The 16,764-nt window shown below is 37.6% G+C and overlaps 2 protein-coding genes across 3 annotated transcripts; one reads left to right on the top strand and one right to left on the bottom strand.

Annotated features, from left to right (window-relative positions):
• The first annotated feature begins 2,279 nt into the window (after positions 1 to 2,279).
• Positions 2,280 to 4,320, top strand: LOC110942147. 2 transcript variants are annotated; one of them, XM_022183875.2, is made up of 2 exons: positions 2,280 to 3,906; positions 3,983 to 4,320. In XM_022183875.2, exon 1 carries the CDS (start codon positions 2,395 to 2,397, stop codon positions 3,013 to 3,015), a length of 621 nt encoding a protein of 206 aa, XP_022039567.1. In that variant the 5' UTR covers positions 2,280 to 2,394; the 3' UTR covers positions 3,016 to 3,906; positions 3,983 to 4,320. The 2 variants fall into 2 exon arrangements, with proteins under 2 accessions (XP_022039567.1, XP_022039568.1); XM_022183876.2 differs by having other exon boundaries at positions 3,988 to 4,320.
• A 1,235-nt stretch (positions 4,321 to 5,555) lies between these two features.
• LOC110942146 (probable calcium-binding protein CML21) lies at positions 5,556 to 9,585 on the bottom strand. The gene is made up of 5 exons (XM_022183874.2): positions 9,359 to 9,585; positions 7,277 to 7,461; positions 6,973 to 7,175; positions 5,962 to 6,127; positions 5,556 to 5,853 (listed from the first exon to the last, which is right to left on the bottom strand). Exons 2-5 carry the CDS (start codon positions 7,434 to 7,436, stop codon positions 5,756 to 5,758), a joined length of 627 nt encoding a protein of 208 aa, XP_022039566.1. The 5' UTR covers positions 7,437 to 7,461; positions 9,359 to 9,585; the 3' UTR covers positions 5,556 to 5,755.
• Positions 9,586 to 16,764: the final 7,179 nt, after the last annotated feature.

Consider the following 16,764-nt stretch of genomic DNA (forward strand, 5'->3'; position numbering starts at 1 on the left):
CATTACCGATTTAAATAAAATGTAAGAAATGTTTTTTTTTTTTGTTTTATTATGTTGATATTAATCAAATATTAAATAATGGAACATAAATTTATTATGATATTGAACTATAAGAAATAATTTAGTTGTCTAAAATAATGGGCTAGAATGGTTTAGGTGAGAAAATATAAACGGATTATCTAAAATAATGGGCTAGAATGGTTTAGGTGAGAAAATATAAATGTAGGGGCTCTAGAATTAGACCATGTGTCCCCTTGGAATTTTTTTTGATTAAGTAGTGTAAAAATATAAATATAAATAGTGGCGAAATTTGAGATTTTTGACTGGGGGGGGGGGGGTATAACAACCCTCGAGAAACACCCCTAAATGCTTTTAAATACGCTCCGTGTGTGAGAAACGAACCCGAATAACATTAAGATTAATAAAAATCAAAGAAAACAAGAAAAGCCCTTCGCTCGCGGGCCGCGACAGACGAAGGCAACTCCTTCGCGGGGCGCGAGGCCCCATTACTTGCGGATCACCTGTGCTGCCACGTATCCTGACACTTGTTGAACCTACGCAATGACTCAGCAACCCTATCGCCGCCTTTAGGGCTCTAGTGGGCCGCGAGAGATGAAGAGAAGGCTGTCGCGGGGCGCGACCTGCCCCAGATCAGGCTATAAAAGGGGCCGATATCAGCATTTCAAATCGTTCAAAATTTCTAAAATCTCTCTCAATTTCTATGAGCGAAGCTCTGCCTCTTTGTAAGTATTATAACCCTATTTATTACCCTACACGATCGATCTAGGGCTCCGTAACGAATGTCAAGGCTCTGCTTGACTCAGTCGTTGGAGTTCTGTCTCGTGTTACACCCGATTGATTTAGGACTCCGTAATGCATGTCAAGGCTTTGCCTGACTCAGTCATTGGAGTTCTATCTCGAGTTGCACGGTTAATGTGATTTGGGTTATCTTACTAACACATGTGCATTGTTTAAATTTAATAAATAATAACGAGGAGAAGCAACAGGAAGCTATAATATTATCGGAAAGCCGGTAGAGATACCTAAGTCTATAAATGTGAGTACATTCTTTTTTTATAAACACTTTTTGTGAGTCAAATTGTTTTACCAAAAACCTCAAATGTTTTCAAATACAATTACAGTGATCAAGTCTTTGTAATTCTACAATTGTTGCCAGTATTATGGGTTTTGTATACAGTACTTGATAACCCTCACAATTGGGCACGGGTATCCAATGTGTGATATGACCATAGTCACAGATCCGTCGAGTGACACGTACTGAACGAGTAATTGTGTAGATATAAACTGTAATGTGTAACAACTGATGTTTTACAAACTGGGATGCACTCACCAGTATTTCATGCTGATAAAACCTTTTTAAAACGCGTTTTAGGTAACTTAGTGTGAAGCCAATAGAAGCCAGCTGGAGAGCATTGAAGGCTTAGAAAAGTGGCTATAAAAGTTACCTAAATAAAAAGGAGACTTGTTTTCAATAATTAGGGTTTATCCCTATAAATGTATTATCAGTAAAACTTGAGTTTTATCCCATTTATCTATTTTAAACATTTTGGTGTTTAACTCTGATAAAAATATTTCCTAAATACGGTCCTGATGAAAATTCTCGCTGCCAAATTAATAAAAATCGATACCATCTGACTGGTTCGCGGCTCCCGCTCCCAGGGTGGGGTCGGCCAGTCGGGGGCTGTGACAGGGGGGTCGAAAACGTATATACCAAAAATTTTCTATACGGAAACTACATATCCCCCCTACTATGCTGCGCCCCAGAATATAAATAATAGATAATAGATTTTATATACGTGTGTGTGTGCCGTATGGAGTTGCATTAACATAAATAAAACAGTTTTGATAATTTTTGCACAAAATTTATTTATATGGTTAAATTTTTTTTTAATTTAAATTAGCATTTTTATTTTATTCCAATCATCAGGGCAAATTACATAAGGATAGCAGGTAGACGATCAACAAACTGTACCGGAATACCCTTCTAGTTAACATAATAAAGGGATGAAGTTAACCCAATGAACTAAAATGACAATGTTTGAAACTATTTAGACTAAAATAACAACGTTTCAAACTTTTTGACTAAACTAACAAAATGACCAAAATACTAGTACTAAAATGGCATCAACTAAAAAAATTAGTAAAATGCACCAACCAAATAGAATCCGAACGTTGGGATCTGGAGAAAAATTCGACCGTTGAGACATCAAGCGTTTTGACTTTTTACACATTTAAATATCTCACACAACCCACTTCAAAAATCATACAAATCTCAGCTCTTTCATCACCGAATCCAACAATTCTCATACATTTCATTTCCTCTTTACTCATTCAACCCATTTGCATTTTCATTTTATCAATTTCACTCGAATAATGGCAGAAATCAAAAACACCCATCATCACATTATCGAAATCTTAACCGACCTTCAAGACCACCCATTAATGGAGATCTCAGAATCCCCTGGTCACCTTCTTCTCTTAAAACTCTGGCAGCGCGAAGAACATCTATTCGGGTCTCGAATCACACGCAAAGAAACCCGAATCGACACTCTCCGAAGCGAAATCTTTAACCTATGTTTATATTTCTTCACATTTCATGTCTTCTTCTTCACCATTTTGTCCACATCATCGGTTACCAACGATACGGGCTCTTGTAAAAAATGGTGGATACCGATGGTTTTGAATTTATCGGTTTCTGTTATGATGGTTTTTTTGGTTCATATGAAGCTTTGCAGGTACTGGAAAGTGTGTGGAGAGTTGCAGCGAGAGCGAATGGATAATCGGGCTTTGACGAGATGTGTGCAGGAGTTGAGGATGAAGGGGGTGAGCTTTGATTTGTCGAAGGAGCCTGCGATTGGGAACAGGATGAAGAGTTCGAGTGTGGAGATTAAATGGAAGCCGTTGACTTGGTGTAAAAATTATTTGGTTACTTTGTGTTTTGTTGGTGTTATGGGTTTGGCTGTTCCTGTTTGCAGATTTATGGCTTGTGTTTAGGTTTTTATAAAGCGGGCGGGTCGGGTCAAAATGAGTTTGGGTGAAAATGGGCTTTGAGCAAAATGAGTTTGTGTTAAAACGGGTTGCTTTAAAAGTATCAAAACGGCTTGTGTTTAGATTTTTACAAAGTTGGTTGAGAATTTTTTTGGGCAAAACGGGCGGGTCGGGTCAAAATGAGTTTGGGTGAAAATGGGCTTTGAGCAAAATGAGTTTGTGCTAAAACGGGTTGCTTTAAAAGTATCAAAACGGCTTGTGTTTAGATTTTTACAAAGTTGGTTGAGATTTTTTTTTTTTTTGGCAAAAGGGGCGGGTCGGGTCAAAATGAGTTTGGGTGGAATGGGTTTTGAGCAAAATGAGTTTGTGTTAAAACGGGTTGCTTTAAAAGTATCGAAACGGCTTGTGTTTAGATTTTTACAAAGTTGGTTGAGATTTTTTTGGGGGGCAAAACGGGCGGGTCGGGTCAAAATGAGTTTGGGTGGAATGGGTTTTGAGGTAAATGAGTTTGTGATAAAACGGGTCGCTTTAAAAAAAGTATCAATTTTGGTTCGCGTCGAAAGGTGCATTTAAAAAAAAGTACTGATTTCGTTGGAATGGGTTTTGAGCTAAATGAGTTTGTGATAAAACAGGTCGCTTTAAAAAAGTATCAATTTTGGTTCGGGTTGAAAGGTGCATTTTAAAAAAAAAGTACTGATTTGGTTTTAAATGAGTTGGTTTAAGTAAAAAAAAAAGTATGGTAAATGTCACCTTTGCCGAAGAGTGGAGGTGTCGGCGGAGCCAGCTGGCGGCAGGTGGGTGCCCACAGTGGTGGTATTGTATTTGACGACAACGGTGAAGGTGGCGACGAGGAAGTGTTGGCGGCAGCAGAGGTGGCGATGGTGGTGCTCGGCGGAGGTATTTAAAATTTGATTAAGGTTTTCTTTTTAAAAAAATTCTTGTTATTAACTTGGGTTTTTGTAATTGTTTGTAGTTCAGCCAAAACAGAAGTTTGTTTGAAGAATTCTTCTAGTGGGGGATGAAGCCTTCTGGTCCGATTAAATGCCCGATTAATGTTTATTTCGGCCTTGTTCGATATCTCCCAAGACGGACAGAGACAAGAAGTTTATGTAATAACTGTCTTGTAAGCCAATATTTTCAACAATGGTTGAAGTTCACAAATGAAATCCCAAATGTGAATCACTGAAACAGTGTCATTCACAAACACACAATTTTAGTATACAAATTCGAAAAGAGAATCGTCGACTATGTTAATGACCGAATATGTAGTGCTGCAATATTGAAGTTATGCATTGGATTTGTTTTTTTCCACGGCTCGATAGATAATTTGATAAGCCAATGATTTTTTTCCGTGTTACAGAATACGGTTAACCAACATGTTAACTAATTGGTTACAATAAATTGGATCGGATTTTATAGTTTTTCTTCTGCAGTACCTCGACGTGACATGAGCATGAAAGAGGGTTCAAGAGTCAGTTTTCTTTTTTATAAGGGCTAAAATCACTTAGGTAGTGTTTGGTATGCAGGAATGAGAGGTAGAATAGAATGGATGATTACGGGGGAATGAAGAAAAGAGTGTTTGGTTGGTCAATGGAATGGAATCACTCATTCCAAAACGCATTCCATTCCCTCAAAACCATTCCTTCCAACCCCCATGTTTTTTTCCATTCCATCCCCTCTTGTACCATTCATCAACAACACCACAACCCACCACCATCGCCACAACCTACCACCACCCACCACCGACGCCATCGCCGCCACCCGCCGCCACCTCACCCCGATAGCCACCGTCACCACCGCCACCGTTATCATCCACAGTCGCGACCAACTGCCGCCGCCCACCGCCATCGTCGCTGCCACCACCGCCACCACCAACCGCCTCCGCCCATCACCATCGGCAACCGCCACCACCACCGCCACCACCAACCGCCGCCACCACCCACCGCCACCTCTGTAGCCACCCACCACCAACGGCCACCTTACCGCCACCACCGTTCGTCATCACCGCCGCACAGGCACCCGCCGCCACCACCACCACCCATCGCCGCAACCGACACCCACCACCGCCACCTATAACCACCCACAATCACTACCACCGACCACCACAACCACTCACCGCTAATTTTATTACTCCGTTTTTCTTGCCTACCGAACAATACACAATAATAATTCATTCCATTCACACATGGTAACCAAACAAGACATGGAATGGTAATGATCCATTGCATTCCCTCGTCCATTCCATTCCTTTTTTCATTCCATTCCTTTGTTCATTCCATTACCCCATACCAAACAGACCCTTATTTTGGCTTTTTTACCCATATTGTAGGGTGGATCTCGAAAGATATGAAAGATCTCCCTCCAAGCCGTACATACGACTTTCATCGAATACGGCTTTCCGCAGAATTCTATATTATGAGATCGAGTATGGAATTTTGTTTACTCACTTTAAATTGAGTATCTGTTTCCCTCCTTTTCCTGCTAGGATTGGAAATCCTGTATTTTGAGTACTCGTTTATATTTGAGTTAGTTAATGTAAATTCCTAAAATCCATAAAGTAATTTAGTTACAAAATATCATAAGAATGTATCTTGAGTGAATCAAACCATATTTTTCATGGCAAATAAGGAAGATAACAAAATAAATTACAAGAACCAGGGTTTATAAGTTAAAAAACAAACTACAAAGAAACAAAAGAAAATACACTCATGATAACATTGAGTCTTCAACCCATATGGTTGTTTCTCTAGTCTTCTTCGTCATCCTCGATTCCGACCCACCTAGTAAAAGCAAACAGAAACTCTTTGAAGTTCACCGTTCCGTTTTTATCCCAGTCCATCTCTTCTGCAATTCAAAACAAACCAAGTTCACCAAACTTTCGTCGTGGATTATGTGTAAGTGTAGTGTGTGTGTGTGTGTGTGTGAGAGAGAGAGAGAGAGAGGGAGGGAGACCAAATCTTTTTATGGCAATTTGGCCCTCAGATTGCTTAGTTTCCTCAATTGCACGAATCATTTCGTTCTTGCTGACATGACCATCTTTGTTACTGTCTAAGAACACAAACGACTCGACCAATGTTTCAAAAGTTGCCTCCAAATCCGGGATTCCCATGCGCGATTTCTATTGGTGTCAAGAACACACAACATTATTCGACAACACACAAAACAATGTAAATTTCTCGTCTACGTTCATCTAAATCATGCAAGATTATGAAAAAGACGAAAGTAAGGGGTGTTTGGCATTGTGTTTTGAAAGTGATTATGCGATAACAAACGAGATAATCAAATTTATTTTCACTATACGCAACGCTACTTTCAAAACACAATCCCAAATAGGGGTGTGAATTTCTGACACAACCCGAAAACACAACACGAACCTAACACGAAATTCGCGGGTTTAGGTCTAAACGGGTTCGGGTCAGTTTCGGGTTGAACCCGCGAACCCGTTTAGGTTAACGGGTCGGGTTCGGGTCAACCTGGTCGGGTTGGCGGGTTGACCCATTTAACACACTTATATTATATTATATTTTAAAAAAAAAAGGGTAATGCGCGGTACCCCTGACCGCGGAGGGGATAAATTTTAATTTTTTTGCAATATGTTTTATGTCATAAATTAAATGGGGTATGTTTTTATTCCATAATTATAACTTAAAAAGAGAAATTAATATAAGATTTTATAATTTAAATATAATTGTGTTATATACATTTGTTAATTAAATTTTAATTTTAATATAGTTATTTCAGAAAAAAGATAAAAATAAAAAAATTCGGGTTGAACGGGTCGTGTTCGGGTCAACCCACAAAATTTCGGGTCGTGTTCGGGTTCATATGAATGATACGATTTTCGGGTTCGGGTCGGGTAAAATTTTCGGGTTCGGGTCGGGTTGAACCTGCCAACCCGCGAACCCGACCCGTTTAGCACCCAAACACCACTTTAGCTGACTATAACAAGTAATTGGTGGATACAGATTGGGTGTCATGATGATCTTCCTTCAAAAGATAGACAAGACAAAGCAGAACAATGAACTCATTGAAGCTTATTCCCATATCATCGTTCAAGTCACACGTCTTGAAAATCTCATTAATTTCTTCGTTCGTGAACTTCACTTGCAGCTTCTCAAAGCAGTGTTTCAGCTCTTTTAGATCAATCGCACCGCTTTTATCCTCATCTACCGAACAAGAAACAAGTAATCATCATATATATATACTCTCATTCTCAAGCACTAGGTATTGAACTATTGGATATTAATGATTGTTACGGTGTTCATACCGAATTGTTCAAATATAACCTTGCATTTTCTCAAATTCTCGTCAATTTTTGGGAACTTTAAGATTATCCTGTTAATCGACTTGATCGAAGTTCCTTTCGATTCTCGTTGTATTATTGCTTCGAGTATTTGAGCTTCAAGCTTGGCTGACCGATCGCCCATGATCGAAATTTCAAGATGCTGAACCCTGATCATTTCAGGTATAATAATATATTAAAAAAAAAAAAAAAAAACTCTGAAGAACTTAGAGCAATAAATTACCAACTGTTAGGCGGAAATGCAGAGTATAAACAGTCAGCAGTTAGTCAAGTTACTACAGTTAGTTTGTTATTTTCTGTCATAAGACCACCCGTAGTCGCCGTTATCCGGCGTTTTCTCCCCCCAAACACGCCCGAAAACGCCAAACCCCCCACCCCTGCCGGCGTGTTTCGGCGTTTTTTTGCAAAAAAATCCTCTCCGCGTGTTTTGAATCACGCTTTGAACATTTTGAGTTGGCCAATAACATTTAATCTTCCTTTTTTAGTCCAATAGCTTTTTTTGTTGGTTTTTTTATTTTTATTAAATTCTTTACACCCTCTTAACATAATGCCCACATCCCCACTACAACCATTTTAGAAAAACGCCCAATAATGCCCCTTGCTGACTGGACTGCCACATGGCAGAAAACGCCCAAGGGTGGGGGCATTATTCACCCAAACCCCTACACATGGTCTAACAGTTTAAAGGCTCCTATTCATTATATCTTTTATTCAATCTATTGTCGTCTATTGGCTGAACGATCGGCCATGGTCAGACAATCAAAATGCTGAAGCCTGATCATTACAAGTTATAAGAAAGAAATACTAAAAATCTTAAAGCAATAAATTACTAGACAAAAGATCAAATACAAAGTATCTTATCGTACAAAACGTACGAATGAAGTGGAAAAGTAAAAAAAACACGGTGGCATTTTCGTAATTATTTTACTCGTAGGGTAATTATCAAAATTACTCTACAAATGATCTTGTAGGGTAATTTTGATCTTGTAGGGTAATTACGAGTCAAATAATTACGAAAATGCCACCGCGTTTTTTACTTTTCCATGCCATTCGTACGTTTTGTATGATAAGATACTTTGTACCTGATCTTTACTCTAAATTTCTAACTGTGAGAAGTAAATGACTGAATGCATATTAGACTACATAAAGTTAGTTAGTTAGTTAGTTAGTATTCAATCTCTTGATTTAATTTTACAGTGGCACAATATCTTGTTTAACGACGTGATACGAATGTATTTGGATACAAAAGTCAAGATCTAATCTAATGATAAACGTTACAGTATTATTTCAAATTATTAAAAAATAGTGAATCAGAGCAATAAATTACTAACTGCGAGGAGTAACTCATAGTTGTTAATAGCGGCTATAGCGACCGCTATAGCGCGCTATGTAGCCATGCGACCAAGTGTCGCTATATGGGTCTTAGCGATCAATAGCGAAATTAGCGACAGTTAGGTTTTTTTTTTTTTTTTTTTTGATGTTAATATCAATTAGATATAGCTATAAAATAGCTGGATTTATAGGTTTTTGTTAAATATACATGTCAAATAGCATATATACAAGGGTATTTTGATGTAATATACATATAAAAATTTTCAAAATTCTTTTTCTAGTGTAATCGCTATTTAGAAAATAGCTGTAGCTATTTGTCGCTATTCGCTACGTAGCCTATAGGTGCCTTGTCGCTATTCGCTATCGACAACTATGGTCAGTAACTAACTAATACAGTCAGCAGTTAGTTAGGTTAATACATTTAGTTTGTTATTTTCAGTTGTATAGGCTCATATATTCATTATATATTCAATCTATTGAGATCATATTGCACTCGCACAATATCTTGTTTAACAATAATAATAATAATAATAATAATAATAATAATAATAATAATATTCAGACAGACAGACAGACGTAATATGAATGTATATGGATACAAAAATCAAGATCTATCATCAATAATAAGATAAATTGAGAAACTAGCGAATGCACATAACGGAATGAGGGGAAATTTTAGATTTAAAATGGATGAATTGGATCGGAGGTACTCACCGGAAGTATGTGAATGAAAAGCGGCTGAAACTTGAATCAAATTAGGGCTTTAAAAAAACAAAATCAATTGAAAATGAATTGTATGTATGAAGATGGAATGGAATGGAAGAGGTGTGGGTGGGTGATTTTGATTGAGGAGGTCCAGGAATCGTGCTGCTCCCTCCACGTTCTCTTCCGTTGTTTATGATCTCCATCTCCCTCTCCCTCTGGCCTTCGATAACCTTGTTAAATTAAATTAATGCCAATTTGTCGTACTTTGAATATAATAGCTTATTTCAAAAATTCTTAAAGTTATTGGATTTTACCATCTCCAACTATCGGTCTTTGGTCGTTGCCACCCGCAACTAACACTTTGACACCCGGCACCCCCAACTTGACTTTTTGTTTGCACTGGCACCACTCAGTTAAATCTGCTCTAACTTGGTTAGTAATTTGTCCGACGTGGCACCATTTTGATGATTTGTACATGTTGATATGGATGATGAGGTGTTATGTCTCATAATATTAATTAAATTAATAATAATAATAATTCAAACTCACAAAACACTTCAACTAAACCAAATCTTCAAATCCAGCAAACCCTAACCCTAAAACAACTGCAATTCCAGAAACCGAAACCGAATCCGACGAATCAGGTCCAGGACTAGCCTCCGGCTCATCACCAGAACTCATAACCTGAGCCGAAGACGGAGCCACATCAGAAAAAGAATCATCCGGCGGAGCAGAAATAGCAGGCGGAAAGTACCTAACCGGCACCGGACTCATAACCTCAACCATCATACTCACACCTTGTTTACACCGATCAGAATCACCACTAGTGAAATACATCGTCCCACTATTATCCAGGTCGATAACAGTATCACCTTCGTTGAAGAACGCGATCGGATTGCTTGAATCGCAGTGGTAGAACCCCATTTTTCAACCACTGTAACAGAATCGTTCTTGTAACGAAAATCTGTAAAAAAATTATAAAAATAATAAAGAGTTAAATGCTTGGTTGGTCCCTGTGGTTTTCAAAAATTGCAGACTTGATCCTATTGGTTTACTAATTACATGTATGGTCCCAAAACTTGTCAAAAATGAACTCGGTTGGTCCCCATCCCTAACATCAGTTAAATTTCTCAGTTAAGTCCATGTTAAATGACCAAAATACCCTTGCTTATTAACAAAACCCACTGCATCATCTTCATCACCATCATCATCTGCATCATCTTCATTACCCGGCCGACTGAGTTGACTGGATCGCGAGACTGAACCATCATATCACAATCCTCATATCCATACTCACGCTCTCCATTACAATTCAGAGCAAATTAAACCTAAACTAATCTAAAAACATAGGAACATGATAAATTTATTAAAGAAATATGCAAATAAAAAAAGTAATTCAATAAGAGAAGATACACACTTCAAGATGAAAATCATCAGAAAGAGCAATAAACTCAGGCTCACACGAAGTACATATTTGACTTTCTTTTCCTTTTGCTGCATGAAAGAAAACTGGAAAGCCCAAGAAGCTTCTAGAAATTCGACAAATGCACTACAAGTATCTGCCTCTGTTCTATAAGAGATAATTTCCAACCTTAAAAACTGAGCAAGATAAAAACCTCAAAGCTTCCATCTTTATGCAAATACCCATCTCAAATGGCATTCATTCTTCACAAAAAACATAACTTTAAGAACAATCCCCAATATCAAAAAAAAAAAATTTGAAGGTCAAATGTTTGGTGGGTTTGAAAATTGAAGAAGAACCCATCTTAGATTGTGCTCTATTGTTGACCAAGAACAAGATCCAATTGGGTTAAATGAGAACACAATATCCATGACCATCTCAAATTCTCTAACCACCTGGTTCAAATTTGATGCCATCCCCTGTCACTAGTCCGACATCACCTGCAAGACTGACAACCATGTCGCCAGAAAACAAACCGCCATCACCTGCAAGACCTCCACCGCCGCCGCCGTGAGCAACAGCGCTACCGCCGTTCCACCATCTTCTCCGATCTCTTCTCTCTCTTGTCGTCTCTCTCCTCTCTCTTCGCTTCTGATCTCCGTCGCCGGAAAAGTGTGGGTTTGTGATGAAGATGGTGATGGTGATGAAGATTATGCATTGGGTTTTGTTAATAAGCAAGGGTATTTTGGTCATTTAACATGGACTTAACTGAGAAATTTAACTGATGTTAGGGCTAGGGACCAACCGAGTTCATTTTTGACAAGTTTTGGGACCACACGTGTAATTAGTAAATCACTAGGACCAAGTCTGTAATTTTTAAAAACCACAGGGACCAACCAAGCATTTAACTCAATAATAAATGATGATGAGTTTAAATTTGATGGTGAAAATAAAAATAAAAAATGAACTTACGGAGAGAATCGCCGATGTGGAAGCGGCGACGGGAAGCCCAGACGTTGTAGAGTTGTGATTCGTTGATGGCCGGAATACGCCACCCGACGGTGCAACCAACTTGGAAGTCGGTGGCGGAGATGGTGGTTATGATGACGGTGATGGTGAAGATGAAGGAGTAGAGGAGAGTTGAGCGTGAAGAAGTGGAAGCAAGTTTTATCCACATCAGCATGTACTGATCATCAAAATAGTGCCACGTCGGATAAATTACTAACCAAGTTAGAGCAGATTTAATTGAGTGGTGCCAGTGCAAACAAAAAGTCAAGTTGGGGGTGCCGGGTGTCAAAGTGTTAGTTGCGGGTGACAACGACCAAAGGCCGATAATTGGGGGTGATAAAATCCAATAACCCAAATTCTTATCATAGCTAGCTTTTTTTAACAAATACCTTATTTTAAAATGTAGAAAAGTTTTATAAAAATTAGGAAACATAAACAAATTCAAAGCTCACCTTGTAGACAATTCCTGTCTTGTCAGAGGGAACAAAAGGATATTCGCCAACCAGGACAGTTGTAGTGAGGCCCATGAGCCCACCTTCGGCTATAAATACGAGACTTCTCCTAAAGGTTGAGGTATCGACTCTTTCACTTTCTTACTATTAACACACACCCTCGTTTCTCTTCTTAAACGATACTTATTCTCACGCCGGATGGTGGTTACAAGAAGAACCCCCCACATCTTCTCCTTGTAACGAGTCTCACAGTGTTTTGTTTTTGCAGATTATACTAAGATCATCATTGAGGAAAGATTAATGATTAACCCATCTTGACGAGACCATTCCCACAAGGATAATGTCACAACCCCTGACCCTATCCTGGATGGGAGCCATGAATGAATTCCAGTGGTACCAATGTTTATTAAAACTATCGCAGCGGAAATTTAATCGGGACCGGGTGTCAGGAAAATATCAGAGTTTTCAAACACCAGTGTTTTATTTCATAACTTAGGGATAAATTCCATATTTAAATTAAAGGTTTTTACGGGGATAAACCCTTAGTTACAAAACACGTTTCTTTATTCAGGTGACATAGCCACTTATTTAAGCTTTTGGTGTCTCGTCGCACTTTCCATTCCTTTCACAGTAAATCACAAATCACCTGAAACGCTTTTAAAAATATTTTGATCAGCAGGAAATACTGGTTAGTACATTTATTTGCTATAAAATGACACATTCTTATAATTACAACATTAAGAGTTTTTACATTTGTTTATATCTTACAACTACCCGGTAATTACTGTGACTGTAGTTATATCACTATTGGCCAATTCTCCAACTAGTGAAGCTTATCAAGTAGTGTATACAAAACCCCACATATTGACAGTAGTTTTCTCGTAAGAATACAAAGACTTAATCACTGTAATATAAGTAATAACTAGAAAACATTTATGGTTTTGGAAGCATTTGATACAAGAGAATGACTCACTTTACTATATTTTTGGCTTAATCCGGCCTCCTGATTCAAAGCCCTAATTACACATAATGTAACACGTATTACTGTAAAACCAAATCAAGCCTAACGATAATTGCGAGATCAAAAACACAATGTAAGTTAACAAAGTATCGCCTTATTCAGGTAGAACTTTGGCATTCTTTGGTTGGTTTTGTGATCGATCGAACAGGGTATCGTACCGGCGATATAGGGGTCTAATCACGATATACGAGACAGAGACGTGAGAGATTTCATAAAGCGAAATAAGCACCGAAACCATCCCATCTATGCCTCTTATATACTAAATTTTGCACTCAGTCGCGCGTCGCGGAAGGGGAGGGGTGTCCCCCCGCGACACGCGGGGGATGGTGTTAGGGCTTAGGTCAGCCTAGTCACTGCCCTAGCCCTGCCACATGTCACATGGTGGTGACACGTGTCACTAACACGTGTAATGCACCTGTCGCGCGTCGCGCCAGGTGACCACATGTCTCCTATGACGTGCGAGGACATGTTGGATCTCGTTTTCTCATTTTTCATGTCGTGTCTTGTCGCGCGCGTTGGGGTTTTGATTACGGTTTATGACCAAAATGATGAAGTCTGCGCCTCCAACAGAGCCAGAGCAATGGGTCCTCAATCGAAAATTTCCAGAGCAGACCATTACCTTGGGCCATGCAGTGTCCAATAACGTTACCTCAAACAACTTATGTTTAAGAACATGGACGTTTTCGCGTGGACACATGCAGACTTGGTGGGTGTCCCACGCGACAATCGCCGAACACTGTCTGAAGACCTTTCCGTCTGTTAAACTGGTCGTACAAGGTAACAGAAGTCTAGGTGCAGAAAAAACACTAAGCTATGAACGAACAAGTCAAAGAACTACTGAAAGCGAACATCATCCTGGAAGTCCGATACCAGACTTGGGTAGCCAATCTTGTCATGGTACCAAAGTCGAATGGCAACAGGCGTATGCGTGTTGATTACAAAGACTTGAACAAGGTGTGCCCAAGAGCCTGCTATTCTCTCCCCGAGATTGACAAAAACTGGATTCTCTCACGTCATTTAGATGGAAGTGCTTTCTAGATGGTTATAAAGGTTACCAACAAGTCCAGATGGCACTCGAAGACAAAGATAAAACAACATTCTGCACGAAGATGAGTATCTTCTGTGATACTAAAATACCGCTTGGACTAAAGAATGCTAGCGCAACGTATCAAAGGTAAAATAAGTTTTTTTAATCATTCGTTGATCTTCAGTTGAAAAACACAAAAACCCAATGGTAAATATTTAGTGGTGCTAGCATATGAATAAAATTTTCAATGTCAGGCTGGTTTTTAAAAGAACGACGAGAACATGAATAAAATTTTAAATTTTAGGCTGGTTTAAAAAAAAAAAAAAAAAAAAAAAAAAAAAAAAAAAAAAAAAGATGAGAACATTCCCAATGAAAGTTCACACAAATGCCCACAAACTTGCTCGGTCACTTGCCATATCCGCAATACATCATATTTTAAAGAAACACATTTTATCTCATTGCCATACCGCATATCCGCGCAATACATCATATTTTAAAGAAACATATTTTATCTCAAATTTGTCATCGTTCACAAAAATATTCTTTAAGTTTCAACATTATCACAACATATTACATGTACCTTTTATAATTAGAATAAACTATTTATTTTTTAGCATTATAAAAGTTTCATGGTTTATTATCGGAACAAATTTGATTATTTAAGAAAATGAAAATAAACTAAATACAATTAAAATGGAAAGGACCCACATCATAACCCATCTTTTTCCTCAACTTCCCAATTTCTTATTTTTCATTTATCGAGTGATGCTAAACGTGGAATGGAATCAAATACAAACATTTAAGTTTGTAAGAACCATAAGAACCAATACATAATTGACAAGTGTCCATCAATAAAAAATTAGTTTAGGGGTAATTTAGACTTTTTGACCATATTTATTTATAACTAATTAAAAATAATTACAAAAAATATAATCAGCACAACACTATATAATTAGCACAACATCATTAATCGTTCTTCATTATCAGCACATCGTCCTCGAATCGTTCTCCATTATCAACATAAACGACATTAGCACAACATCTTCAATCGTTCTCCATTATCAGCACACCAGATGTGCTGATTATATCTACTTTTGGTGTTTGTTTGTATTATTTTGTAATTAACACATAATCAGCACCTTATTAGCACAAATATAAAACACCTTTTGTTAACTTTTTTTAAAAAACACTTTTATAAATACAAAAAGGTATAGCAATATGGTACTCATATTAAAGATAAAAAAATACTTGATTTTATGGTATATATTTTTAAAAAAATAATGAAGTATATAAAAGTTATTTTAGTTTAAAAAACCTTGGTGGAATTTGTATTTAATAGAAAATGGTCAAATGACTAGCAATTTTACAAAATTACCCCTAATTTGTTAGTAGTAATTTTTAATTATAAGAGTTTTATTTATAATCAATATCAACCCTTGATTTAAATTAACAATGGTTCAGATCTGTTCTTACGGTTCTTATAATTAGCACGGTTTGTACAGGATCTCAACCCTGCTAAACGTAACCCCACTTCTTTATATGCATTGGTGAATCTTGAACGAAAAATCGAAAATGGCCGAACTCTCAAAATCCAATATTTTACACTATGAGTAAAAGTAGAGAGGTGATGTGACTGAATTTCGATTGCTAGACTATTATATCATGCAATTATACGAATTTATCACTAAATTTTTAGTTATTACTAATATTTATAATCTAATTTTATAATAAATTTAGTACTAATATAATACAGAACTAGTAATAAGATCCGCGCGCGTTGCGGTGCAGGTACTTCGCAAATAACGAACGGATTAGTCCAAGCTTATGTGATGTGTTAACCATAATACCATATGAAAACGCACGTTCTGACGTATCCGATTGAACTCAATGCATCCTATAGTTGTATTGCGATTGGATCAAAACGTATATCGAATTTATATATGTAACATCCTAACACGCTTTAACTGAAAAGACGCAGCGGAAAATACGTACCATAAAATTTCTTTCATTATGAATGTCTTAACATACTTGAAGTTCATTTTTAAGGTGACACATTTACAATGAATTCAACAATCGAACTCATTTACAAAATAAAAACATAAACTATGTTCACTAAATTAGTTATCCAAGCATTCCCGTACAATCTAACTTGTGACTCGGTCTTCGATCTCCACGCCTCGGTGATCCTCCGTGACTCGTACAACCTACACTTACCATACAATTACAAACGTTAGTACACATTATGAATGTAACAATATTCATACACCTTCACTTTCCATTCATTAATCATTTGCATTTAGGCATTTCCGTCTGAGTATCCACTCCCTGGTGAGACTTCAACATTGTACCTGCATTATTCTACATTCTCAAGGTACACTGTCATTAACGTCAATACTCAATCGTATTGAAATCATATGAGCATACGAACTTACCTACTGGTATACAGATATACATACATACTTGCATGCATACATAAAACGAATCATAACTACTCGCGTGTATACC

The sequence above is a fragment of the Helianthus annuus genome, chromosome 5, assembly GCF_002127325.2.
Source record: "Helianthus annuus cultivar XRQ/B chromosome 5, HanXRQr2.0-SUNRISE, whole genome shotgun sequence".
Taxonomy (NCBI): domain Eukaryota; kingdom Viridiplantae; phylum Streptophyta; class Magnoliopsida; order Asterales; family Asteraceae; genus Helianthus; species Helianthus annuus.